This window comes from Lichenostomus cassidix, chromosome 6, assembly GCF_008360975.1.
Source record: "Lichenostomus cassidix isolate B80296 chromosome 6, HeHo_3.0, whole genome shotgun sequence".
In the NCBI taxonomy this organism is placed as follows: domain Eukaryota; kingdom Metazoa; phylum Chordata; class Aves; order Passeriformes; family Meliphagidae; genus Lichenostomus; species Lichenostomus cassidix.
In genome coordinates, this window is record NC_139487.1 from 9,771,535 (window position 1) to 9,798,379 (window position 26,845).

A 26,845-nucleotide genomic window follows, 5' to 3' on the forward strand; every position below is an offset into this window, starting at 1 on the left:
GCAAAATGCAACTGAATCAGAACCTTTGCCCTTGACTTGGCACTGGGGTGAGCTGGGTCCAGACTTGCCTGTGCCCTGGGACCATATGTGCAGCATCGTGTTTCCTCACAGGGAGATCCAAACTTGGGCAGGTAGGGGGAAGGCGTTTTCTGCAGCTGCTATTGTCTGCTGCATTCCTGCCTCAAGCTGCCTCTGTCCATATATAACTCTGGTTTCATTTCACTAGACATTAAATGCTGTCATGTGAGTTGAAGAATGTGACCCTCAGGACTTCTGGGTTTTTCTGTTGCTTTCTTTTCCTTGACAGAGTGCAGTTAAGCAGAGAACCCCATGTTGCTATTTCCTGCCAGGCGAGTTGGTCAGGTTTCTCTGCAGAGGGAATCTATCTGAATGGAAACGATTACTAAAAACTGCTGATTCTGGTGCCTCCTGAATAGCTGGTGCAGGATTTTTTCTGTGAGGGCTGGGAATTGATGCAGTGTTTGCCAATGACAGAAACCTGTTGATCCCAGAACAACCTTACTGGTTCCAGGTAAATTGAGATGACCTGTGATTTGAAACTTCTCCACATTTCAAGCAAGGGTTTGTTTCCTGTGTGCAAACAAGAGCTTTACAGCCCTGCAGTCAGATTTTGCTCTTAGGCAGCTCCCTCCATGACTCAGAAAACTGTGGTTTAATGATACCCAAACGTTTGGTGGCCTAAGCCATTTCCTCCCCACAGCCCAAACAAGCTGTGTACTGCTGTCCTCACCTCTCTCAGCTATTCCTGAGGCTGTCCTGGCATCCGCATCACAGAACTTGTCAACAAATAGGGCTTTCCCTCCTGTGGTGTTGCCACAGGGTTTAGATTGAGGGAAGCTTAATTCCCTTCTGTGTTGCAAGGGAGCCCCTGGATTGGATGGATGCTGATACACCCTGATGCTGAAACTTGCTGACTGATTTCTCTTTGTAATGCCGGGAATGTTGATGAGCTCTGAGTTCTGTGATACTTTTAATATTGGTTTTTCTGCAAGACTAGGAGGCTTAGATTATCATACTGCCAGGAGTCTTGCTACCAGTTGTATCCTTTACTTTCCATGCTTAGTTGTGTAAGGAATTGAAAGACTTGCAGAGCTTCTCAAACACACCTGACTCTGACTCAGGCTTAACCAAGGCTGCCTTGGATTTGTGGCTCTTGCACTCAGCCCTGGATGTTGATTGGCTGCTTTAATTTTTGAAAATTTTGATGCTGATGATAAGAAGTCAGGGAAACAGACTTTTGGGGACCTGAGTGGTCCAGAGGCTGAGAAAGGAAGGCAGTCCCAGGGAAAAGTGGAATGAAGCCCAAAGAGTCCCACTTTTTTCATGTGTGCTGGGTGGCTACGGGTGTCCAAGGATCGTGAAGGGATGAAAGGCCATGCTTTTGGGAATGAGGCATCTAAGTCCTTTGTGGTTTGGTTAAAAATGTCTGTGAGAGCTTTTGGGATGTTGCAGTGGTAAAAGCAGGATCCATTTTTGTGTTGACTCGGTGTGTGTTTACATTGAATATGGAGTTTGCCCATATGGGACTATTCAGAGATTGGAAGAGCTTCTTAATGGGAGGGAATGATGTTTGGATTAGAGCCTGGGTTTGGAGCCAGTCAGAGCTTAACTGCGGCTGGCTTCACCCTCCAGGCCTTGACTCAAAACAAATTTGGTCAGATTTGGCTGGTTGTCCATATGAAGGAAGCACCTGCCCAGCTCAGGGCCCTGTGTTTGGGTTGGCAGAGGTGCTGTCTCCTGCTCAGGGCTGGCTCCCCTGACACACTTGTGCTGAGCTGAGGAATCAGCCTAGTTACGAAGCAAGAGGTGGCTTGTGCACAGGTTGCTCTGACCTGTTCCAGATCTTACCAATGCAGTTAGGTTTTTGGCAGTGAATACCTCCCTCCCTTCAGGTACACGGCAGTGTTTATTCTTTAATGACACCAGTGTTGTGGCTCTAAGGGTAGCCAGATGCACTTTGCATTGCTGATCTTGGTTGACATTAGGCTAGAATGAGCTTCAACATGTTTACAGCACAACCATGCAGGCTCTGGGGATAAGCAGCACTGATTTTTTGGGGTTCTTCCTAGCTTAGCTGAGGGGTTTCTGTGATGTAGCCCCCAGTTTTGTCTGTGTGACTGACAGGTGTGGTGAGAAGCAGATGTGAAAGGACAAAGGAGGGCCAGGTTGAAGGCCATCAGAGCTACAAGACAGGCCCCAGGGAAATACCTTGTTCTCACTGTGCTGTGGTCTGTGCTTTGTGTGGCGTACACAGGTGTTCCCTATGTAATTTTAGCTTGTGCAAAACATGGGCTCATCTTTGCACAGTGGGGGTTGCTGCATGGAGCAGAACAGGTGGGTGTGCAGGAATTCAGACTGAGAGATGAATCAACTTTCTTTCCCTCCAGATCCCTGATACTCCCTTTTAAAGCCCTTCTGCCTCATTGTAAACTCTTAAAACACTCCCTGGATTTGTCTGTGAATGGGACAGCGTGAGGTATGTCCATGCAGTCAAGGTCTTTGCCAATTTGGGTCAGCTTTTGCCAGATCTAAAACTGATACACTTCTTTTCTTTTGTATTTTATTAAAATTGTTTCCATCCATTTCACTGTTCTGTGGTTAACCCATGCTATAAGTGTGAGGTTGCTTGTCTGCACAAGCAAACTAACCTGTAGTCTCTGCTGTGTTGGTCTAGTGAAATGAAAAAGAAATCGCTAGTCTGATTTGGGATTTACTTAAGTGGTGTGATCCATGATGGGAAATTCCCAGTATCTCCTTTGGACCCTGGGAGATGGTGTTCCACCTGTGAGCTGGGAAGTGTAGGAGAGGGGAGTCATAGCAGCCAACAGGCTGAGTCTCCTCTAGGAAATGTTGAAATGAGGAATCCTCAGGTCTGGCATCGCTCTGCCTTCATGTTCTGTTCTGCTGCTTTGAGACAGGCCACGGGGAAACAGCCACTTGATTCTGTTCCCTGAACAACTTTGTCCTCTGTCTGCTGATGACTTTGTCATTATTTTCAAGGCAGTCAGTGGTGACAGTGAGCTGTGTGGGGCTGAGGGATCCACCCCATCAGCTAGAGCTGTGCCAAGGGCACTCATCCCTTCCCAATGTGGGTATCATGACCTCCCTCTTGGCAACAGATGCTGACCACATCACAGCCCTGTGGGGCTGGAAAAGAAGAGGGAGAGGAAACTAACTGGGTCAGAGAGGAGAATACACATGGCCTCCATACTCCCCTCCTTTCTGCCAGCTTCCACCAGTGTTTGGATAAAATGGAGGATTTCTTTGGAGCATATACCAGGAATCTTCCCTGGCAATTGAGAGCAAAAGCCTCTCAATGAGATCCTCTTTTGGGCCATGAGATTTGCTGTCCCAAGATTCAGTTTCAAAATGTTAGTGGTGAATGGTTGGTTGGCTTCTCCCAGGAGGGGAGAGACATGGCTTTTGTGGAAGGGGTTTGATCATGGCGTGATTTGGAGCAGAAATAAAGTGTTGGTCTCAGGTGCTGCGATTTGTGCTGCTCGCTCACTCCTGTGCTTTGAACCCTCTGCCTTTAGAACAGTGAAGAGTAACAGATTTGAAAGGAGTATTTTTTAACAATCAGGTGATTCTATCACAGTAGAAACTAAAACCACCCGAGAATTGGGCTGTGATTCCTTAGCTCAGTTCCTAAGATGTTTCTTTTGCCCCACCACAGCTGGGTGCCGAGAAATTTTATGAGCAGAAAAACAGACTTGGGTTTCAGACCATTTGTAAGGTACAAATCCAGGGGTTTTGCAGCTCAAACAGCAGTGCTGTCAGCCTGGATTAAGCTGATTTGCTGATTTGCACTAGTTCATTAACAGGGCTACTCAGCAGTTCTGACTTACAAACTTGCCAGAATGGGATCCCGTAAAAAAGGAATGTAGGCCGTGTGAAGGTACAGTTGTTCCTTTAATTTTGGCAGTTCCTGTTAATATCAGGTGTCTGTGCATTCTCAGGCTCTTCTACAACATTGCCAGGAGCTGTGTCCAGAAACACAGGTTGTGACAGGTTTGGGATGAAGATGGACTAATAACCTTTGATTCCCTCTCATCCGTCAAACCATGGTCTGGTGGTTTTGGCTGTAGTCTGATTTTGAGTAGGCAAGGAAGAAGTGAGAGGATCAGTATCTATTTATGAAAGGTCCCAAGGTTAAATTTTTAACAGTTTTACCACCTTGATGATTTTCATTCAGTGTCAAAATGCAGAAAAAAAAGTCTTAAAGGAATGCTTATAAATGCCAATGAGGGGACTTCACTGGAGTTAGTGAATTTTACAGATTTTATGCGCTGATTACTCTCCAAGATCAAGGGATGCTTCTCGTTTCCCTTCCCTTCACGTTGTAGCTTCAAAGGCATGATTTGTTTGTTGCCCAAAGGGGAGGTTGAGTGTGAAATAAACGTCTGCAAACTCTGAAGCACTTCAGTGTTTACAGATGTTTGTGGGAGAAAAGTGCTGCAGCTTAAAAAAACGCACCAGTTGAACATAAATACAGTATAATCACAGTGGAATAGAGCCCAGGAATTTTTAACTCATTTTATTCTCTCTGTGGTGTCCTTTAGGAGAAAAAGCTTATCAAAGTATTTGTCATCAGCTGATTGTTTTTTTTCCCCTGCTGCTATAAATAATTGCTGCCTCTTTTGTTTTCTAGAGTGAGTACATTGCACCCTGTGATTGCAGAAGGGCATTCATCTCTGGATTTGATGGCTCTGCAGGTATCTTTCCAGAACCTGGGTTCTTGCATAATTCTCCTCTAAAGAAATAGTTCCATTCATGGCATAGAGGCAGGATGGAAAAGAAAAATCTATCCAGCTTGTTTGGACTCTTTTATTCCCATTTCAGCATCTGCAGAATTATGTCTTGGCTACCCGCTGGAATTATGTAATATCAGCGGAATAACAAGTTTTCAGAAAACGTTTGACCCCTGAATGAACCCCTCATAAAGCAAAATCCTGTTAACTCTTTAATGTGGTGCTCGTAACCTGCGGTCATTTCTTTTGATGTACAGCCAGTACGAGCAGATCTTTACGTTGCCCGTTCGGGCTGGGCGAATAGTGGATGGACTTTAGGTGGCCTTTCTGTTTAAACAGAGCCAGGGCCAGAAACTCTGCATTTGGAAACTGAGCACTGTGGAAAAGTTTGCTTATCTTGCCGAGACAGGATGTTTTCTTGGCTGTAGGACAGGTCTGTGTTTCAAGAGACCTAGTTTTTACCCTAGCTGTACCCTAAGCTGTGCAAATTACTTTGCTCTGTGGTTGTTGGAAAGTCACTTAAGTCTACTGAAGTTTTCTTCCCCCTCTAATTGTATATCAGTTTGATAAATACTGGTACCTATATGTTTGGAGGATCCATTCATCAGTTCCTACGAGCTCTGGGACCTCATTTGGAAGATGATAAATCCAGGGCTGTGGGCTGCTGTTAATGGCTAACATGAATCCTGTATTAATTTTGCACCTTCTGCGTGACCTCTTCATAACCTTCCTCTCTAATTTATGCCCTTGTCATATACTTGGAAGGTCTGTTCCTAGCCTAATGCTCAGCAAATCAGTGAGGTTTCACTCAGGAGCTCACCTTGTGTTTCTTGCTTCATCTTTTCAGGCTGAAGCAACTTAAAATGGGGTTTGTGTTGGGAGAAGTTGGTAGAAGACAGTGAGCTCATATTTGGAAACTGCTCTGCTAATCTGGGCTTCAGTTTTTGGTGGAGGAGAGTATGGTCAAGATCAGACTCTAAAGACTTGGATTCAGTTTCAGTTTGTGCCATGGTTTGTTTTGTTTTGTATTGTCAAGGGCAAGGCAGCTGGAGTGCCTTGCTGGGATGTCTCTGCCTCCAACTTGCATCCCTTCATTTGGAGTCAATGGAATGGGACAGACAATGAAACCAACAGAAGTTTATGATGTTCATGTTTCCTGTTCAGCCATTTCTGCTAGAGCTGTAACATTTGGGAAAGGGGTGCAGCTGACAGCTGGGAGTGGTACCCATGTCTGCTGGCCTGGTATCAGCTGTTTCTTTTGGGTGGTTAGCACCCAGGCTTCCTTCCCAAAAGAGGATGGGATGGAGTTCAGGGATGTACAGTATGTGTTACTGTGACAACAGCCAAGTGGAGACCACAGTTGCTGTTACAGAAGGTTTGAAAAACCCCATTTACCCGGTTCCACTGGCTGGCTGAGATTTGCTTAAGTTGAGTTCATCTGAGGCAATTCATTAAGGTGCATCCTTGTGCATACTGTCTCCAGTAGGATTTGGAAGGTCACAGTGCAGGGGAAACAGTGAATATCTCCACTGAAACAGGAGTAACTTTTGAAGAGTGATCAGAGGTGCCTTGTGGGGAACTAGGGTGAACATCAAACACTGTCCCTGCTGTCTGTCTGCATGGTAGCAGCCTACCCTGAATCACCCCTCCTTTCTGCCTCCCTGCCTAGGTACTGCCATCGTCACTGAGCAGCACGCGGCCGTGTGGACTGATGGACGCTACTTCCTGCAAGCTGCACATCAAATGGATAACAACTGGACACTCATGAAAATGGGTATGCAGGAGCCTGGGGTACTGCTCCAATGATTAACAGAGAACAGTCACTTTACACAAGTACAGCTTGAGCTGTAGGGATATCCCATCATGCAGGGACTTAGGGACATCTTGGATACACTGCTTCTGCTTTAGTGTCCCATGACAATTTTTGCCTGTGGGTCTAGACATTCATTAGTAGACGTATCTGATGCATTAGCTTGGACTTTATGCATAGTGTGGGAATGTTTCAATGTGACTGCTTCTTTGAACTTTTTTTTAATCCTTGAAGGTCTGAAAGATACACCCACTCAGGAAGATTGGCTAGTGAGTGTCCTCCCAGAAGGCTCGAAGGTGGGAGTGGACCCTTTCATTATTCCTGCTGGTTGGTTTTGCTTTATGTTTATAATTTTGGGTTGGGCAATTAGATTTTGCTTCCTTTCTCCTCTGGCTGAGCTGTCATGTGATGGTGTGCAGCTAACCATGTTTCAGACGTAGTGGAGGTTAAACTATTATGCAAAACAGGTTGGATTTTGGTTTAGCCATGTATCACAAGAGTTCCACAGCAGTGCATTGACTCCAAAACACAAGGGATGAGAACTACTTTCTAGGCTTGCAGTGACTTTCTCTGAAAAGCAGAATCCTGATCACCTCTTTCTGTCTGTACTTTGGCTTGTCATGGGCACTTCAGTACAAAGGTGCAATTTTTGAGTTTGACCTCTGTGAATGGAGCTGTTGTTGAATGTGTGTGTGTTCATTAAAGCCACCAGTCTTGACTTTTTTCCCTTTGGCAGACCAGTGGAAGAGAATGTCCAAAGTCTTGAGAAGTGCTGGTCATGACCTTGTGCCTGTCAAAGAAAACCTGATCAATACAATCTGGACAGATTGTCCTCAACGCCCCTGCAAGCCTCTCATCACGCTTGACCTGAGTTACACAGGTGAGAAGCTTAACTCCCAATAAACATGGGTTGTTTCTATTGCCCTATCCCCCTTTTGCTTTTCTCTTACAAAGGAGAGAAGAAGACAGTACTGCAGCACAATGAATAGGCCAAGAAGGTGATCAGACCTTAGCTAATGACCCCTTTGTCCTCAAAACTTCAAATAACCATTTGCTAGAAGTCAGGTAACTTTGAAACAAATCCATGGGCATCTAGAGGGCAGCTCATTTGAGATAGATAGTTCATATCAGTTATTAGAAAGGAATGAGTAGCACAAGCATGATATGTTGGTCTTTGTTTACAGCATCATCCCCAGCAAAGTGAGGGTCTGTAGCTTCTCCTGTTGTGTTTTGCAGGGGTCAGCTGGAGAGACAAAATTGTAGCCCTCCGTTCAAAAATGGCTGAGAGGAAAGTCATGTGGTTTGTGGTAACGGCCTTGGATGAAGTAGCATGTAAGTCTTTGCATCTCCTTTCTCAGTTCTTTCTACAAAATAAATGTTCTTCCTGTCTTGGAAAAAGAACTATGCCAGGGTGAGAGGCACTTATGACAGCATGTTTGCTAGACATCAGTTAACTTCTTATCAAGTGCAGTGGTGGTAACAGGTCACAGAGAGCCTATATTTCTGCACAGTGCCTTATTACACCAATGCAGTTCCTGAGTACATTTTTGGCCCAGGAAATGTAGCAAATCACCACCTTTGAAAAACAGCCCAGGCAAAGGGAGAGGAAGGTCACATATAAGGCTTGAGGCATCGTGATGGAAAAAAAAAGACCTGTGAGATTTTCTGGCTGTAAAATACCCTGATGCTGCCTCACCCATTGGAAAGATGGAGACTCTCCTCTGCTGTGGAGTCTAGGCTATAAACAAAGCAGTGCAACATGTGGCTTTGTATACAGAAGGCAAGGGTGGAGTGCACCGCATTCACAGTAATCTTCCTAATTGTCACAACTTCTTAAGTCAGTCTCTACCTCTCCAGTGTTCAGCTAATGCTTTGGTTAAAACAAGTATGTCAGGGCTCAACTTGTTTTTCCAGGTCATTTCAACCCAAGGTCTCACTAAAGTCCCCTCTGTGTTTGGGGCCCCAGGATGGCTGGGTCTCCACACCCTGGCTCCCAGCCCAGTGTGTAGGAAGGCAGAATGGCCAGAAACAGCACTGGTTTCCCCAGGACTACTGTTCCAGTGCTGTGTGTCCTTTCTGCAGAAATCACCAGTGCACAGACTGGTGTAGGGGGAGTTTAACATTGGCAGAGTGTGAGTGCTGCTCATGCCTGTGCCCCATGTCTGATCTGGAAAGGTAGAAATGGAGGTGGTGTTTTCCTAGCTCCAGCTCTGCCAGCACAATGTCCCTGGCACTGGGTGAAGCCAGCTTGATGAGGTCTGTGGGCTCTCCTGGATCTGGGACACTGAGCAAAGAGCTTTTTTTGTGAAAGAAGTACTTCTGAGAGTGGTGAATATGATGCCTCCCTGGGGAGGCCTGCATGAGCAGAGATTGTATGTCTCACCTTTTCAGGCGCATCTCCAATTAAATTAATGATAAATTGGTGCCCTGAGGTGGTTTCAGATTAAATGTCTCCAGCAAAGTGAAGCTTGGTTATGAATCAAGAGTGTTAAGATGAACCAGAGAAGGTCATGAGAGAAGCTCATTTTCGGGTGCCTGGTTGATTTCTTATCCTAGAGGGGGAAGGGGAGAAGTTTCTTTTAATTTTAACTAATTCAATTCACTATATTAAACTCCAGACAAGTTTCTGGGGACAGAAAAAGAGCCACAAAGGAGATTGTTGCCTTCTTACTGCATTGGGAGTCGGCTGAGCGAGGAAGTTTGTGCCCATGCAGTAAAAAGTTCTTTGTGGCTCTTCCCTGCATTCAAGTGACCTATTCCTTTCCTGGGGAGAATTAAGCTCTATTTTTACTTTCATGGCAGAATTTGCACAGTTCGATGAATACAGTGCTGGGTTGTAATTTAGGACATGTTGGTTCTTTTCCCAGCTGTCCTGCTGGCTGGCCTTATTGGCTTGAGTAACTCATTTCAGCTAATTGGATACCCTGGAGTTTTTCTTTGACCCTAAAATCAGGATTTTAGAGATGCTGAACATCTACTTCTCCTCTTGACTTTGTCTGGAGTTGTGTGGGATAAAATCTTTGTGAAAAATAGCTAAGACTGTACAGTCTGAATCTGAGATATTGGAGGGGCCCAAATGAGAGGCCTTTTTGGGGTATTTTAGTCTTGCCTATTGTGTCTTCCTCTTCCCTGAAATGCTAAAAGGATTGGAATGAAATGATAGTTTGTAACTCTGAAGTTTTCTGACTGTTCAGAAGTGAGCTTTTATTGCATTGCACAGACCAGAAAGGGCAGATACTCCTTTTTGTATAAGTGTCCTTGTATTTCCTTGCCTGTACCTGCTTTTTTCCAAGCCAGCCCCCCTTTAGAAGTTAAATACCAATTTAAATACCGGGCAGTGTTTATACTGTGGTTCTGGTGCCATCTCCTGGCAAAAACTTAGGATTGCCAGGAATGCAGGGGGACGTGGGACAGCTGGGTGGGAGCTGGACGCACTGCCTGCATCCATGATGTCTCGTTGCTTGCCTGTGTTTTTGTGAGATTATTTTTGGCTTTCTCTAATCTTGCAGAAGGTGAACCAGGACTGTGATTCTTGGTGTTTTTATTTTTCAGGGCTTTTCAACCTTCGAGGCTCTGATGTTGAGTATAATCCTGTGTTTTTTGCATACGCCGTCATAGGAATGAACACAATCAGGTGCTTGTATTCCCTTCTTCTGTTCCCCAAGATGCATTTTTCTGTGGGAGAGCTGTTCTACCAAAGCATTTATCTTTTCAAAATGCCTGCACTTGGATACTTTAGTGTCCTTTCTTGAGCACTTTCGTCTTCAACATTAGTTACTCTCCTCCCCTGATCAGAGCTAGAGAGGCAGCCAAGAGCTCTGCTGTGTTCCTCTCAGCACCTTGGCTGCCTTGCTGGATGACCTTGGGCATGATGGCTGAGCCCTCTGTCTGTCACCCTGAGATAATGTGTAGGGCCCTTGGAGCTCTGGGTGAAATGTGGGTGAGAGCCAAGGCTGGCCTGGACATTACAAAACTCTAGGGAAAAATCTAATTGCTGAGTCACTTCAAAACCGCAGGGACTGTGCAGGAAAGTTTCAGGGCTGGCTTACAACAGAAGGCTTCTTTCCTGTGACTGTCCCTTTACTGAGCCTCAGCAAGCACAGGATTTTTAGAAGCAACTGTAAGCTGCTACCTAAATCCATCTAAGGTAAAACCTGACTGGGTGAGTGAGTACAGGTTGTGTGTGAAGTCTTAGTTGAGCTTTTCAACTCAGTGAAAGTGAGAGCAGCGTGATACTTAGAGCAACAGTAGTGTTTCTATTTCCAGATGTTGCCCTTAAAAATTAGAGTGTGGCTGTTATTTGCCTCTGTTACTTTCCTGTTTCAAGCAGTGATGGGATGTAGCCATTTTGAATGTGTCATACAAACAGAAATGCTATCAGCTCTTTCCTCTCAGTGGGGTGGCGCATCTTAATTTCAAGTTGGGATTTAAGCTGTGTGAAAGCCAGTGTTTAAAATCACGTAGGACAAAGTAGAGTGCGTAATTCACAATCTCCTTTCTCCCTGAAATGTTGCCAGAATGGTTTGTCCTTCCCTCCTTTACTCCAGCCACTATCAGATGTGGTCTCACTTACTTGTTCTCTCCAATTTTGTTCTCAGGCTCTTCATTGATGGTGACCGTATCATGGACCCAGCTGTGAGGGAGCACTTACAGCTTGACTCCACCCTGGAGCCCGAGTTTAAAATCCAGGTGATGCCCTATGGATCTATCCTGTCGGAGCTGCAGGCTGTTGGTGCAGGCCTCTCACCCAAGGAGAAAGTGTGGCTCAGTGACAAAGCCAGCTATGCTCTGACTGAGGCCATTCCCAAGGTCAGTGGCCCTTGCAAGGGAAGATACTTTTCTCTGCACATCGTGGTTAGGAAGGGTTTTAATGAGGGCAGCTGGCCTCAGTTTCCCCTCTGCAAAGCCCCACACAGGCTGGGGCTTGTGCAGGAGGGATCCAGCTATGCTGAGGTATCGAGGGGTTGTTAATCCTGGGGTTGCTCCTGCTGGAGCTGCCCTTCCAACTTGCTAAGCCGATTTATCCAAAGAATTGTCGGCTTAAGATAAAACAAGTACTGTGAGAGAGGGGAGGGAAGAGGCAGCAGGGTAAACTCAGGTCATTCTGCCCACGGGTAGAGCATCAGCCTCCTGTGGACAAGCAGCAAGAACTGGAAAACTGCAAAAATCAAAGCAGGAAAGTTGAGCAGGACTTCTGGGAGGGTGCATTTGGTTTGATCTGAGTGTCTGAAGGTGGTTGCCATTATTTAGTTCAGTGACTTGAGGATATCAGGCAATATGTGATGTCTTACTGAAGGCAGTGACAAGATGACAGTTGTTGTAGCAGGGAACTTTGTGAGGACACAGATAACCTGCAGGCACTGGTTGTCCATGCAGTGAGTGCATCAGCCGAGGGACAGTTGTAGCATCAGAATAACTTCTGTATATCCATACTTGCTATGTCTTGCTACTCTTTTGAACTTGGCTGTCTGGGACTCCTACAGTCCACTTAATATTCCAGTAGCCATGAAGGAAGATACTTGGGGAAGGGTACAGCAACTAAGGACAAATAAGCTGGTTTCCATGCATCCTTGCATACATCTCTGGTTTGCTATAGATCACGTTCTCTGGAATATCATCCAGTTTACAGTGCTGTCTAGTAAGTAGCAGATACTGTGACTTAATATTCAGTTTTTTGTCCCTGTCCAGACTTAAATCTTCAGACACCATCGATACATTTCTAGGCCTCCTGATACAGAATACTGACAGCGTAGTGTCTATGGTGCATTCAGGATAAATTGTTCTTTTGACTTCAGAATAGAAACTCCCTTGCTGTAGTTGTAGTCAATGGTCTGTCCCCAGTTTGGTTGAGCTGCTGTAGTTGATTTATGCAGAATATCCATATGGAGAAGTACAGAAGGTCTGACCTAGATAAAGGAATATAATGAGTTGGAGTGACATTATTTACCCCGTGAGCACTGGAAGTTTTGGCTGATACTGAGTCATTACAGTGCTGCATGCCCTCTGTATGTAATGGGCAGAGTCCCTGCCTCAAGGAGCTCTGTGCAATAGAAAGCAGGCAAGGAGGAGTGAAATGTCTTGATTAAAAGCCACTTAGAGAGTCACTGAAAGAGCCAGAGTTTTTCTAGTTCCTCTCTGGCTCTCCACCACTTCACACCAGCTGAGCAACTGGCCTGGAGTGCTTTGAAGAACACCAGCGCTGGAAGTCCATCTACTGTCTGTCTCCAACAGAGCCAAATATTGACACTGGCAAAAATCCATTCCATTATTAAACACAGATCTGCAAACCCTTTATAGATTTGTTTACAGCTGCATGTAAATATACTTTTCACAGAAGATTAATAGTACTTACCAGTATCTATAAAAGGCAAGCCAACCTAAGAATCTGACTGATAAAAGGATTTTTCTGACTTTGTTGTGACTTCTTCTGTAATTTAGTTTCTGCATTATGTAGTGTAATTGTTTTGCTGTTTTTAAGAATTTGGAAATTGTAAGCTGTTGGAAAACGCAGTTTCCCAGCAAAACTTATGCTAACTGAATACATCTAAGCAGGGCCTCAGCATACTCAGGCCTCAGTAAAATCCTAACAAGCTACAGTGACTTGTTTACCTGAGAATGTTCTGTGAGAAGAATGTAATGGGAAAGAATAGGGAGTCAGAAGTGTTATGAGAAAGAAAAAGGGATTTACCAGGAGGATCCCTGAATGTGTGAGAACAGACTGCAGATGTGTGTGTAGCTATAATTAGTAGCATCTGTAACAGTATATAACTCTCTCGTTTGGTGAAATAAAATGGAGCTTACTCTATATCTCATATTGAGACTGCCGTGAGTTCCCTCTCGTTGTTATGTCAGTAAGCCTGTAGGATTTATGTGAAATTAGTCTTTGCAGAGGGTTTGCCAGGCCTTTCCTTGAATTTGAGTGATATTTGTTTTGTATACTGATGCATTCAAAATAGGAAACACCATGTTGCTTGGGCTATGCTTGTGTAGATGCTCATCCCATCTCCTGGTGTGTAATGGGTAGAGCAGAGGACTATGGGGCAAAGGACTTGATTCTTCTTCCTTCTTCTGATGCCAAGTGTGATGAGACTTGGGCAAATCACCTCAGCTGGTAAATTTCTGAAGATGTGCTCAGAACCTGCCAAGCATTCCTACTAATCTAAGGACAGCTGGTGTTTGAGGAAGTGTGCAGTGGTAAGGGATCAGTTACTAGTTCTTAATGCAGGGTCACCCCATCCAGGCACAGGAAAGCTTTGTCTCAAACCACAAATGTAAGCTCCTTTCAGAATTGGCAGTCTGTAAAGCTGAGCTTTGCAAAGGCTTTCATGTTTCTTGGGGCCTTGGATGTGTTAGTGAGAGCTGCTGATCATTAACAGTGGTGGTACTCAGTGCTTGGTACCTGGGCTGGGTACCCTTTGCTCCCTGCTATTTTAGGGTGACTGTCAGGTAAAAAGTCAAGGTGGTTTTTGGGTCTGTTTCCACAGCCTAAGTTCCACCATAGTGCCTGGGATTAGTGTTTGTTATTGGTCTCTGGGCCTCCAGTGTATATCAGCAACAGGAATCATATGGCTCAGACATTGACATAGATATATGGTATTCAGGATATCCAGGTCTTCACCCTGCTTCATGACAAGCTGTTGTTTAGTTCTTTGGATTTCCCTATGGCTGTTCTTCTTCAGTCAGGGACTGTTTCTCCTCTCTGTTCCCCAGTGCACTTAGCTGACTACTGGCAACCAGCATCTCACAGCGCTGAAGGTTGAGAGAGGCTGCCAAAGTACAAATTGTGGCCAGGCTGAGTTATTAAATCTGTAGGATTATGTAGTCTGACTAATCCACAAGTAATCCCTGTCCTTCTGCTGCAGGCTTACCGATACCTCACCCCATATACCCCCATCTGCATTGCAAAAGCTGTGAAGAATTCAGCGGAAACAGAAGGCATGAGAAGAGCACATGTAAGTGAAGCCTTGAGTGTCTCCTTGCACATGGCAACAGGTTTGCTTTACCTTTAGGGAAAGAAATAACATTTTCCTTTCAGTTTTAATGTTTTGGATAAAAAGCAAATAAGAATTTGGATGGCAGGATGAAGAAGGTTTTCTGTCAGACATCTACTGCTGTTGAAGCAGGTTTTTTGCTTGTTTTGCATTTCCCTGAAGAACAACATTTGCAATAGTGTGAGGAAACAGCCTTGCTCTGTGGGAAGACCATGCAGATTTGAGAAGTGTTGTTTGGAGTGTGGGCCCTTAAAGGGGTGTTCTTTCCCCTTTGCTAGTTCTGTTGTCTTTGTCAGTGGAGTCTTCAAATTGTTATCACTTGAATAAACACAGCCTAAAGAACACAGAAATTCTTTGACACATGGTGCAAAACGCAGGCCAAGATGTTCAGAAGCAGCCAGTGTCCTCAAAGCACTCTTTTTAGTCTCGTCATCATGACACTGGAAATGAGGCTGAATTTCCAGGAAGTTTCATATTTTCAAGCAAAGAAACTGCCTGTAAAACAGGTTCATGGTGGGACTGAACTTTTCTCTTGTGTATTTCCTGTTAATTTTCAAGCAGTGGTTTTCACAACAAGAGAAATAGGCCACTTGAAGCTGGCCTGGCAGTTTTGGGAATGTCCCATATTTTCTTGGGAACTAGTACTTTCTATTTCAATGCTTTTCTCTCCCTGTTAGTTAAAGGGAAGTAAAAATAGTTATACTGAGAAGAGGCACTTTGTCACCTGCCACCTGAGCACAAAACTGTGCCTTGCTCTTGTGCACATCTCCTGCTTCTTGCCCCTGCATGCTGCAGGCATGTAGGGAAAAAAGGAACAAAAATGGGTGTCATAAGGCAAGAGAGCCAGAAGCTGTGTGACAAGGGACTGTGTGGTGGCCATGTGCCCAAAGGACATGTTCCCCTGTCACATCACCAGATGTGTCGTGTGGTTACCTTCTGTGATCTGAAATACAAGATCTTGGGTGTTAAAGCAAAATAGTCTGAAAGTCATGTGTGGGGTAAAGCCAGTACTTCACACAGTAAGTTATGTCCCAGCAGTTAACCTTTATTAATGTTTATTTGACTCTCCAGATAAATTTCCAGTGCTTATGTTAATTACAGGATGCAAAACCTGAAAATACCTCTTGGATTATCTCTTAATTTGTGTTTCTGAAATGTACAGGTTGAATTCTTTTGCATCAAAACCTTTTCATATTGAAGCTTGATAAATCTATCTTCTTCTCAATTCCCTTTTCTTGTGCCTGTTTTAACACAGATTAAAGATGCTGTTGCCCTGTGTGAGCTCTTTAACTGGCTGGAAAAGGAGGTATTGTATATTTTTTTTTAAAATTTGGAGATTATATTGCTGTGTAAAATTCTTCATTGGCATAAGCTTTTTGCCAGTCTTTATAGTGCTTTTGCTAAAGGTGGGAAACAGTTGGGGGTTTATCTGGTGGTTTGGTGTTTTTTTGAGAGGATTTCAATCGTGCTTTCATCCAAGGCTGAATGAATTTTTTTGAAAACATGCTCCTATTCATTTTATACAGACCAAAGCTATAACAAGTGAGAAATTATCTGAGCAGGCTTAGTGTAGTGTTAATGCTGTCTTGTGTTAGTTTGGTAGTGTAAATCATGAAGTAATATTCAGCTTCATACAATAATTAGGAGTTATTCTCATGATAATCAGCATTGTCTGCCAGTATGAACAAATTTGGCATTTATGAATGGGAGGTGCAGTGAAAATGGGATAAAAACAAATTACTTGTGTATTTACTGGGTTAGAAGTACACAGTGGAGGTGCAGAGTGCCAAGTGTTACACAGCGACTTACTAAGCTGAGCTAATGCATGTCTGAGTCTATTGACTTTATTTATGGAGAAGGCTTGATGACTTCCAGAAGGTTCCTTTTTACATGTCTGAGTACCTAAGGAAGTCAGCCTTAGGGTTATGAAACCTAGCTCTTGGCCTGCTTTGCCTGTTTTCCAGTCTGTGGGAAGTTGTGTCTCAGGTTTGAATTTATCAAATGCCTAAAGTAAAATTTAACACGCTTCGTTTTTTCTGCAACTACTTCAATTCCTGATTTAAAAGCATAAAATTTCTAATACCATGGGCTGTTGAAGAGAACTGTTTAAGCTTAGAGTAATCTGTCTGTGAGGAGATGTTGCTGACCTCTGTACATCTCAGTGAAGTTAGTACTGCACTAACTGCTCCCTAGTCAGGGTTCAGCAATCCTGCTGTGACTGTCTCCACTTCCTGCTTCTCAAATGCCCTGACAATGTTGCTGGGTTTCTGTTTGTCATTACTGAGGAATGAGGACAGAAAACCTGGAAAGAGGCCACTTCTAGACTGGGTTTCATAATGCACAGACAAGGCCCAGTGCTTAAGCATATAGCATTTTCGTTGCTGTTTGCTGTACTAATCCAAGCCATGTCTTTGTCCACCAGGTTCCAAAGGGAACAGTAACAGAAATAATTGCTGCAGACAAAGCAGAGGAGTTCCGCAGGTAAGAAGTAAATCCATTCTGAGGAGGTTTTCTGGGTGACGTTTTTGTCCTTTGTTTTTATTTTATTCTTTAGAAATGCATCTCACTTGCAGATACATTTTACCTGAGGACCAACCTTTACTAATGGATTTCTTTGAAAACTTGAAAGAGTTGGGAAGAATTGGGTCTCTTGGGAGATACAAGTCCCAGCCCACTGGATCCTGTCCACTTTCCTTTTGAGATAGCAATGAGGAGTGCTGCAGGTTAGGACACTTAAATATAAGACAGTTGCCTTCCTACCACAGAGGAATTGATTTTAAGAGTTAGATTTCCTCCTCTTCTGATGGAGAAGGAACACCATTTGTTTTCGGAATTAATCCCATGTGTACATCAGGACAGTAAATAAGAAACAAAGTAGAAAACACATCTCTTCCCTGGGTGGTTTGGGTGGTGAATTTTCTGCTTCCAAGGAAAGAGTAAATCTGGAAAAAAGGTTTCCACATGGTTGGGAGAAGAGGGCTTAAAACTGTACATTTCTTCTACCCAAATCTGCTCGTCCAGACAGCTTTCAAGGCCAAGGGGAAGGCTGAGGTGATGTGAAATTGAGTATGGGCTATTCCAGGTGCCCTAGGTGCCTGGTGTGCTCCTCTTATATGTGCTGTAGTGATCACAATCTTTTCTTTCAGTCAGCAGAAAGACTTTGTTGAATTGAGTTTTGCTACCATATCAAGCACAGGTCCAAATGGAGCCATCATTCACTACAAGTAAGAGAAACACAGCTTCTCCTTTCATCCTTCAGCAAACATACTTGGAATGAGCTGTCTCTCTTCTTCATGGAGTCACAACAGAGTACTCCAGGGAGATGCTGCTTTCTATCCTTCTCTACTCCACATTTACTAAATAAAGATCTTTCCCTGCTGGCAGCATGCATGTATTATGACGCTGATCTGCTCAGAGTCATAGAAAAGGGCTATTTCAGGGCTAGAAGTCTGGGAAGGATGAATATGAAGTGCTCTGTTCTGCAACTGTTCTGAAATATGTCCAGAAACAGATGTTGAGGGTTTTGCTGGAAGCAGCAAAGCTCTGTACTGTAGTGCTATTTGCTGTATACAAATCCTCTCCTCAGTATGATCCCTGGCTCAGCATGTGTGGGATTTCCATCACTGCCACAAGAAATCAGAGCTGACACATCCAGGCTTGCACTTAATATGGTTTTTGGACTGTGGACGTGGGCTGGAGACCTTAAAATTGTGGAACAAAAACCTTTGTGTTTAACTGAACAGGCCAGTTCCTGAGACCAACAGAACGCTGTCTGTGAACGAGATCTACCTCCTGGACTCAGGAGCACAGTACAAGTGAGTGCATGAATGGTGCTGAACTGCCACGTTTTCTGCTCCCCATTACCCCTGCACAGCTCACACTTGCCTTGGCAATGTGGAGTTTTAAGTAGGACAGCAGATCAGGGCTGCTGACATGCCTTGCTGGGGTTGGGGACAAGATGTCAAAGTACGGTTCCCATCTGAGTCCCATCCCCAGCGTGAGGGGAGCTGTGTTTTAGCTTGTGGTGCATGTTTCTGTCTGTTACATCTCTGCACGCTTGGCACATTGGTGTTAGAGTTGCAGGAACAGGGAGCAGGCCTGCCTGCCCTGGCTTAGCCTTGGGCTGCCAACTCAGCAGCCTGCACAGCTGGGTGGAGCACCTACCCTGCCAGGATCTGCCCTGTGGGCAGATTAGACTGATGTTGAGGTCACAACAAGGTGGGGCAAAGAAGCAGGACGGCACTGCCTTGTGGTGCTCTCTGCCTTTTCAGAGAGATTCACAGTCAGGATTTGTCATCCCAGTGGCCACTTGGGTGTTTTGTATGTTTTAGGGAAGGCATCATGTCTGAAAACTCACTCAATGCTGTTTTGACAGTGCCATTCAATGGCCTCAGTTCCTTTACTGTGGAACTCTTGACTCCATGGAAAATGAAAGAAGTGATGTTTTTAACCAGTGTAAATAGATGAGAAGTGGCTTGTTCAGGAAGATGCAGGAGAAGCCTGGCTGCTCCTTTTAGATGAGCTTTGTCTTTAGAGCTATGCCTTTTTGTTATGTCAGTCAGGAAGAGCTTTGAAAAAGAGCCATACAGACATCCTTTGATAAGATTTTTACAAGGAGATCTTTTTTCCTCTGCTCTGATGGCCTAATTAACAATTTCCTTAGTGCCACCATGAAAAGCAGCCCTTTGAATACAATGTGAGCTGGACATCAATGGCACTTACCACAGCATTGTGACAGGGATGCTTTGCTTGTCCCTGCTGGGAAGTTAAACCGTGAGTTCTTTGTGGCCACGGCCTGTGTGTGCTGGGGAAGAGCACAGGGACAGGAGTGAGCGTTTCAAAGGGAACTCGTTATTTCAAGAGCCATTGTGTTTTAGACACCAGGCTCAAAATGCTATTTGCAGAAGGAACTTAGAGCCAGTTTCTGACGTATTGGATTAACCACTATCCAAATGGAGGGTAATTTATAGAAATCTTAGTGCAGGACATCCCGAGGATGAAAGAGATACTATCCTCCCTTACACTTCCCTTTTCTGAGCTGATTTGTCCATAAGTATGTTTTAAAGCAGTTAATGAGTTGCCTTCCATACAAACAGGCTAAATTTGGCCTGTTCTAATTGGACAGGTACCAGCTGCTAAACCTCAAATTAGCATCATTTTAAGAGCAATTTAGATTCTAATTTGTCAAGAGCTTTGGGATGCTTATGGTTGAAAGATAACAGTTTGAATTGTAAATCATTATTGCTACATCTGGGGCATTGTGTTCAGGAATTTTTGAGATTAGGAACGGTTACATCATCAGTCTTGTGTAGCACAGAGCAGATGACTTTATCCATTTATGAGCTTGGTTGGTTTGCTGCAGTGTGACTGGGTTTTCTGTGCATTCTCACTTTGATCTTTTTTTTTCCCATCCCTTTGGTTCCTGCATCTTTGTTTGCCTCTGAAGAGATGGTACAACAGATGTTACCAGGACAATGCATTTTGGCACACCATCAGCCTATGAAAAGGTAAGTTGGGATTACAGTGTGGTTTGTGATCTGACCCTTACTATTAGAGATAATTAAATTAGTAATGTGCCCTATTGCTATGTAGTCTAAGTTCTCTATCGAGTTACCATTTATTTACCAGTGTGTGGCAGCATTTGGATAAGGACTGAAAAGGAGTCTGTCAGACTTCAGACTTCCAAAATATAAACTGTTTTAGAGAATTTATGCCTTTCTATCTTGAAATGCACAGCTCTCACCTGCAAAATTACATGTTTCCTCTAAGAAATAAGAAAATCAGCAGACTGAAAATAAACATTACTGGCTTATGCAGTATAGGAGCCAGAGGGTCATAATTTATTGCAAAGCTCAGTGTCTGATGCAAGGTTCCAGTTATGTGCCTAGTGTACCATATAAAAAATCAGTCTCAGACTTACCTGAAAAGGTCTGTGTTGGAGATTCAGCAATGTAGTTTTGTTTCTTTTAAATTGCTTCTTCAATTAAAAGTAATTTAATTATTATGGTTCGCTTAGTGACAAAAATAGGCTGTAGGTATGCCCAGGAAGTAAAAGTAGAGTCACAAAGAAAATCAGTCATGTAGATCAGGTGAATGCTGCTGCTAAACCTGCAGTCTGGATTTGTGATGTTCTGTCCATAATTACTGGAGAAGGATCTTCAGAGTGATTTAAACTCCTTCTGCTCATGGTTTGCTTTGGCGTTACCAGCCACAGGAGAGTACCAGCAAGTCTTTCCAAATCCTTCGCAATTTGCTACAAGATGCAGCCTTTCTTTGCCTTCCAGGGAATACAATGCTTTGCCTTTCCCTGTTTACTTATGGCGCACATTTCTTTGACAGGAATGCTTCACATATGTCCTGAAGGGACATATAGCTGTGAGTGCAGCCATCTTCCCAAATGGAACCAAAGGTGGGTTGGTGAGTTGGAGTGTTTTGACCTCTGAAGAATCATTAAGTGATCTGAGAACAACGTTATGGTCTGGATGTGTTAGGCAGATGTTGGTGTAACTGTCTGTTTCCATTACAGCAGTTTGGATTCTGGATTACTGATGTCTTCTCTCTCAGCATCAACCAGTGCTGAAAATTCTGAGGAAGTGGGAGAGTCTGAAGGATGTTAGAAGTGCTCTGGTTCTAGGGTGATAGTGACTTTCATCAGTCAGTTGCACTCTAACACATCTTTGACCTTTCTGTGCTTGGAGGCTGTCTTTATTCTTTACTAATGGCCCTATCAAAGTGAAAGGTCACTTTCCAGCTTCATAAGGACTGGCTAATTCTCTTCCTGTTACTGTGGAATCTCCTTTATCAGTGGGAAAATAAGACATAAAGGAGCTGTTTTGATTTTGTGGTGGAGAAGCTGTGACATACATCCACCTCTGCTGAACTTGTTACACTTGTTACAGAGTTGTTTCCTCTCTGGTCACACCTTATACAAAACAGCCTCTTTATAGCAATTTCTTCAGTTTGCATTCTTGGCAAGTTAAAAGCAGCTATACACTGCTATGAGAAACCCAAACTGAAATTGTAGGGTGTCTGAACTTGGATACATGGGCTCAGTGTTCACATGCAGGCAACATAAATTCCATGCCCTCTAGTTGGAACCGTGTGAAATGAGTGGCCATCCAGGCAAGAAGCCTGGCTGATTAGTCTGCCAAATACAATTGTCAGGTCTCCTGTGTTCAGTTCAATTAGTGCAGCTCCTTTAAGAAACGTACTGAATTCTCTGTGGGACCTCTAACCATTAGATTTTTTCCTGAAAATGCCAGTGGAGCAAGGAGCAGTGCAATGTTCCTGTTACAGACCATCTTCTGAAGACCTTTGTAATGGAAGAGAGAGGGGCTCTTTAGCTGCGAAAGCGCTTGAATTTCAGAATTGCCAAATCTGCCCTGTAACTTCTAACCATCCTATGACTTGCTTTCTTTGGTTGGTGGTGGGACTTTTTGAGAGGGTGGTGGTAGGGTTTTTTTTTTTTTTGGGTAGGGGAGGTCTTTGCATATTTTCCAGGCATGAACCTTCACTGTGATTATCAGTGTCTCTGAGGGAGCCTGACTTGATTAAATTCTCTGTCTGTGTCTGTCTACAGGTCACCTTCTAGATTCCTTTGCCCGCTCTGCCTTGTGGGACTGTGGCTTGGATTACCTGCACGGGACAGGACATGGAGTTGGCTCTTTCCTAAATGTACATGAGGGTCCTTGCGGCATTAGCTACAAAACCTTTGCAGATGAGCCCTTGGAGGCTGGCATGATTGTCTCTGATGGTATTTAGCACTGGTGATTCTCTCTGGTCACTGGGGAGGGACCAAGCTCTTTAAGATGCAGAGGGGATAAATGTGACAATGATGTAAAGGAAAGGCTGGATAAAAAACTCTGGTCATGTCTCCTCAGCTTGTTGTTCTAGTTCTCTAGGTTCTCTAGGTAAAGTTCTCTAGGTAAAGACCATCACTTTAGCTGTTTCACCTTCCATGGAGCACCTTTGCCGTGGGGTGCTGCAGATCTGCTTCCCACTCTCTACAGCAGGAGAGCTGTGCTGACCAGCTGGTTCTGGCATACTGTGGAAGAGCTGGCTGCAGTACAAAGTGGACACCAAGCTTCCAGGAGCTAATCCTGTCTTTGCTATGGGCTATTTGAGGCAGCTGTTAAATCTTTGCATGCCGTATTCTTCCAGGAGTAAATTAACAGCCTGCTGCGGTTTACTGAGAGACTTACATTCCTTCAGGGCTGCAAAGTCCTCTCAGGGAGTCAGGGGAACAGTCTCTAAAACAGTGTTTTGAGGAAGGGGTTACCCACCTGCCTTTCATGAAGACATGAATATTTTCAGAGTTTCTGGTATTTGAACACATGTATTCTGTGCTCTCTCCTGACTTTCAAGGAGATTCTGAAGCTTGAGGGCTGTCTGTCTTGTTTCTTCTCTCTTTGAGAACTGCTGTCACCTTGCTCCGGGCTTCTGTGCAAATTTAGTAGAGTCAGAAATTTGTTTCCCTCTGTGGTTGCTTGATGTCAAGATTGCTTAGTGACTTCAGTGGACTAAAGCCATAGAGGGGATGTTTGGCCACAGGGAATAAGTACTTGCAGAATGCAGCAATGTGGCTTAGTTAATTACTGTCTGTTTCTGCAGAGCCTGGCTATTATGAAGATGGCTCCTTTGGGATCCGAATAGAAAATGTCGTCCTCGTGATCCCTGCCGAAACCAAGGTGAATGTCCTGCTCAAGATGCACCTTTCTCCATTACTTGCTGGTTATAAAAGTATTGGAACTTGAGGTGGGACCATGCTGCAGACAGTTGAATCCTGCTCAAGATTCCTGCTGTCCAAAACTCCACACTGGTGAACACTGGTTCTAAGTCTCCCTTGCCAGTGGGGGAATGGAAGACAACTTTGCTTCTGCGGTTTCCATGGGTTGAAATATGTGTGTGAGAGTTGTTTTCCATCTGTGTGTTGAAGCAACTTTATTCAGCCCCTTGGAGTTATTGCTGTAGAACTGGCTGATCTCAAGTTGGGGTTTTCCTCTTTGGTAGAGAGTCGTCAGTGGCAGTAGAAGCAAAACTACAGACAGATTTTGATACTATAATTGCCAGTCTGGCTGGGTTATGCTTTTGGAAATGCCAAACTGAAAAAGATCTAGCTGAAGTCCTGTACAATTTTGACCTTTAGAAAGGGACCACTGAAAGAAATAACTAAGGTTTATATTGAGATTCTTTTCTTGAGCTGTAAGAAAAGTGTTATTGTATGTTACTACCCTCTCATCTGAATGTTACCTGGGTTGTTCTGCAGTGATGACATAACCAAGGAGTAAATGTGATCCAGGTAGAGCTGTTTCTAAAACTGTAAATCCCTTTGTCTTTCTGCTGCAGTACAATTTCAAAAACAGAGGGAGCCTGACTTTTGAACCCTTAACCCTGGTTCCAATCCAGACAAAAATGATTGATGTTAATTTGCTGACTGAAAAGGAGGTAAGTAAAACAGGTTTGTATTGCCTTCTTTGCACTAGAACCAGCTTGTTCTGTTCTGTTTGCAAGAGCCACTGGACTCTGTTCCATTTCATAGATCCAGAGAGCAATCCTGAGCACTGACTTACTTTTAAACTTGATTCACTTTGAAGTGAGGGGGTGAACTTAACAAGCTTTTCAGAGGTCCTTCCTATCTAAGTTATATGATGGAGGCAGTGAGGATCCCATCAATTATGTTGTTTTGGTAGTTCCCTTAATATCATACTTGCTGCTATCATCTCTTCTCTTTGCCTACTCCTGCCTTAATTTGCTTCTGGCAAATGTCTGTTTTATCATGCTGTCTCCCCGAGGACTACAGTGATGACTGTCCCATCTTGTTGTCTGTATCTGTTTGTGACCAGTCCCATTCAGGCACACCCCATTGCTCAGTACATAGGAACTCTGAGCAGACTTCTCTGATACCTGTTCAGCTGCATTTATTTCCTGAATAGCTTCATACTCTTAAGCTTTAAGTCTCCCACTACCTTCTCCATGGCATATTTCATCCTGTTTTTCTATCATACTCCTTATTTTACCTCAGCACATCCTCCTTTTTAGAATGATAATGCTGTTTTGCATTTCTGTTTGAGAAGAGGGTTGTTAAGGGTACCAAGACCTGCCCTAGGGTTATCTGTTCAGATCAATAGGGCAGCTTGTGCCTCAGGAGTGCATTGTCCAGTTAAAATTTTGCAAAGCTATTTATTAAACTGTGCCAAGGTAGCTATTCAGACTTGCTGGAGGCAGTGATTTGCAGAGACTCTACTTGTCAGCTGAATTGACCCTTGGCTCCTCTGAAAACCCAGGACAAAATGCTTCAGTTCCTACCCTCATCGAATTTACAAGTCACTTCTATATAATAGAGATCTATCTCTTCGGGACAGGATTCCAGCCCAGCCTAATAGCTCAGACCCAAAGAGCACAAGGGCCTACAAATGTTTTTGGCTGTACATAACTAGTAGGGTCACGAACTCTCTCCTGTGTTTATGCTGAATGTCCTACCCCTCCCTTTCTCCAGTGTAACTGGGTGAACGAGTACCATCAGAAGTGCAGGGAAGTAGTTGGAGCAGAGCTGGAGAGGCAAGGACGGCATGAAGCCCTTCGGTGGCTCCTGCGGGAGACGGAGCCTCTGGCCAGAGTTCAGTAGCAGCACCATTGTCTGCGGCGTGTAGAGCAGCAGGACAGCTCTGTGTTCCGATCATCTGCGTCTTCCTGGACCTTGGCACCGCGGGGAGAATGTTCTTCAGTAAGCATTTGGAAATCAGGAAGGGATCTCATGTAGTGTTTCTTGCCCCACAACACGTGCGGGTGATGTGGGGCTGAGGAGGGTCACTGTCTGAGCAAGTGGTTGGGGGGGAGGGCTTGAGCATAGAAAACAAAGTAAATAAGCACGTTGCCTTTGAAACAGGGGTCTTATTTCAATAATGGTTCTAAGAGGCAATACTGGAATATTTTATACTGTCGGGTTTTTCACTGTGAAAACTCAGTATTTTTGCATACTTGGGTTCCAGTTGCTAAGATGTTACCCACACAGCAGGACTGATTACTGAATAAAAGATTCCAACCCACTGTTTGCTCTCTCTGTCTTCTCTTGCAGTCAGTGAAGCGTTGGGTTGGGCAGCCTGAAGAAGGGCAAGAACCTCACCTTCCCACCCTTATGTGTGCATCCAGCTCAGACAGGGAAGAAATATGTATAGGACTGTGTGGTGCCAGGCGCTGGGCAGAGGTTTTGGACAGGCATGGCAGGAGCAGTCAGTTCTGCTTTGTGACAGGTCCTGGGAGGATGTGGAGACACTCAGCAGAGGCTTGTGTGCGCAGAGCCCCCGGGCCAGTACTTCTGTCTATTGTTATGCCTTACTGAGTGCTTGTATAGCCCGTGGCAGTGCAGGATGTGTGGGCAGTATCACGGAATCCCAGCTCTTCCTGGACGCAAAGCAATTAGTAAGTTAAAATAAATAAATATGCCCACAATGGACAAAGGCCGAACTCTGCGGGGTCAGCGAGCGCGGCCGGGCAGGGCGCAGGGACACCTGGTGGCCGAGCGAGGTAGTGCGGGCTGAACGCTTTGCTCGGGCATTGCCTTCAACGCAAGCGTTTGATCAAAACGGCTTCAGTATCAGACAGGAAAAGAGCAATCGGGTAACAGCAAATCAGATTCCTTATATTTCAAAGAAATTTTCAGAGCAAATGGGAATGTTTGTGTATGTAGTTTTCTTTCCCTCTTCCCCCAAGAATTTCTGAGGGAAATACTAATCTCTGTTAAATGGCATGAGATAGGTATTTCCCTCAAGTTCTGGAAATCAGAAACAGTATCATGCAGCCAAACGGAATAGGACTGGGAAGAGGAGCAAAGTTCCTGGCCTCCTAGCTCTTTCTTCAAAGGAGCTGATAAAACGAAAGTGCAATAAGTGCTTTAAAAGGTCATTTTCACCCCCCAGCCTCTGCAGACAGGTACATGTATTAAAATATCCAAGTGGTTTCCAATCACCTTCTGGAAGCATCAGCTTTCAGCTCAGCTGTGTCTGTAGAAACCCAGCTCACACATCAACCACTCCAAAGTGCCTCATGAATATGTGCTGCCGATTGAAGCAGATCAGGGCAAACCTTTCTGCTGAAGGAGCCTGCTGCTTCTGTGGGTACAGGATCAAAGGATGAGTGAGGGATCTCTACACGGTCTGTGCTGTGACAAGGAGGGTCTTTCCAGGAAAATCCACGTGTGTTCAGTGAGGCTGAGCTCGGGACATTGGCAGCCCAGCACTGCAGCTTCCCTGGGGGCTGAAGGAAGGCAGCAGCTC

General features: G+C 44.4%; 1 protein-coding gene across 3 annotated transcripts in view; it reads left to right on the forward strand.

The window, feature by feature from the left end:
- Positions 1-25,619, forward strand: part of XPNPEP1 (X-prolyl aminopeptidase 1) — a 31,133-nt gene extending 5,514 nt beyond the window's left edge. For all 3 annotated transcript variants that reach the window (XM_085064884.1, XM_085064886.1, XM_085064885.1), the window contains 18 exons: positions 4,673-4,736; positions 6,442-6,546; positions 6,817-6,909; positions 7,319-7,462; positions 7,819-7,914; positions 10,135-10,216; positions 11,181-11,391; positions 14,445-14,534; positions 15,829-15,879; positions 16,996-17,054; positions 17,720-17,797; positions 18,317-18,388; positions 20,020-20,080; positions 20,913-20,982; positions 22,153-22,326; positions 23,184-23,260; positions 23,919-24,017; positions 25,069-25,619. In XM_085064884.1, the coding sequence (XP_084921010.1) occupies positions 4,673-4,736; positions 6,442-6,546; positions 6,817-6,909; positions 7,319-7,462; positions 7,819-7,914; positions 10,135-10,216; positions 11,181-11,391; positions 14,445-14,534; positions 15,829-15,879; positions 16,996-17,054; positions 17,720-17,797; positions 18,317-18,388; positions 20,020-20,080; positions 20,913-20,982; positions 22,153-22,326; positions 23,184-23,260; positions 23,919-24,017; positions 25,069-25,197 (1,755 nt within the window). In that variant the 3' untranslated portion in view covers positions 25,198-25,619. The remainder of the gene's footprint in view (positions 1-4,672; positions 4,737-6,441; positions 6,547-6,816; positions 6,910-7,318; positions 7,463-7,818; positions 7,915-10,134; positions 10,217-11,180; positions 11,392-14,444; positions 14,535-15,828; positions 15,880-16,995; positions 17,055-17,719; positions 17,798-18,316; positions 18,389-20,019; positions 20,081-20,912; positions 20,983-22,152; positions 22,327-23,183; positions 23,261-23,918; positions 24,018-25,068) is intronic.
- The last annotated feature ends 1,226 nt before the right edge of the window (positions 25,620-26,845 follow it).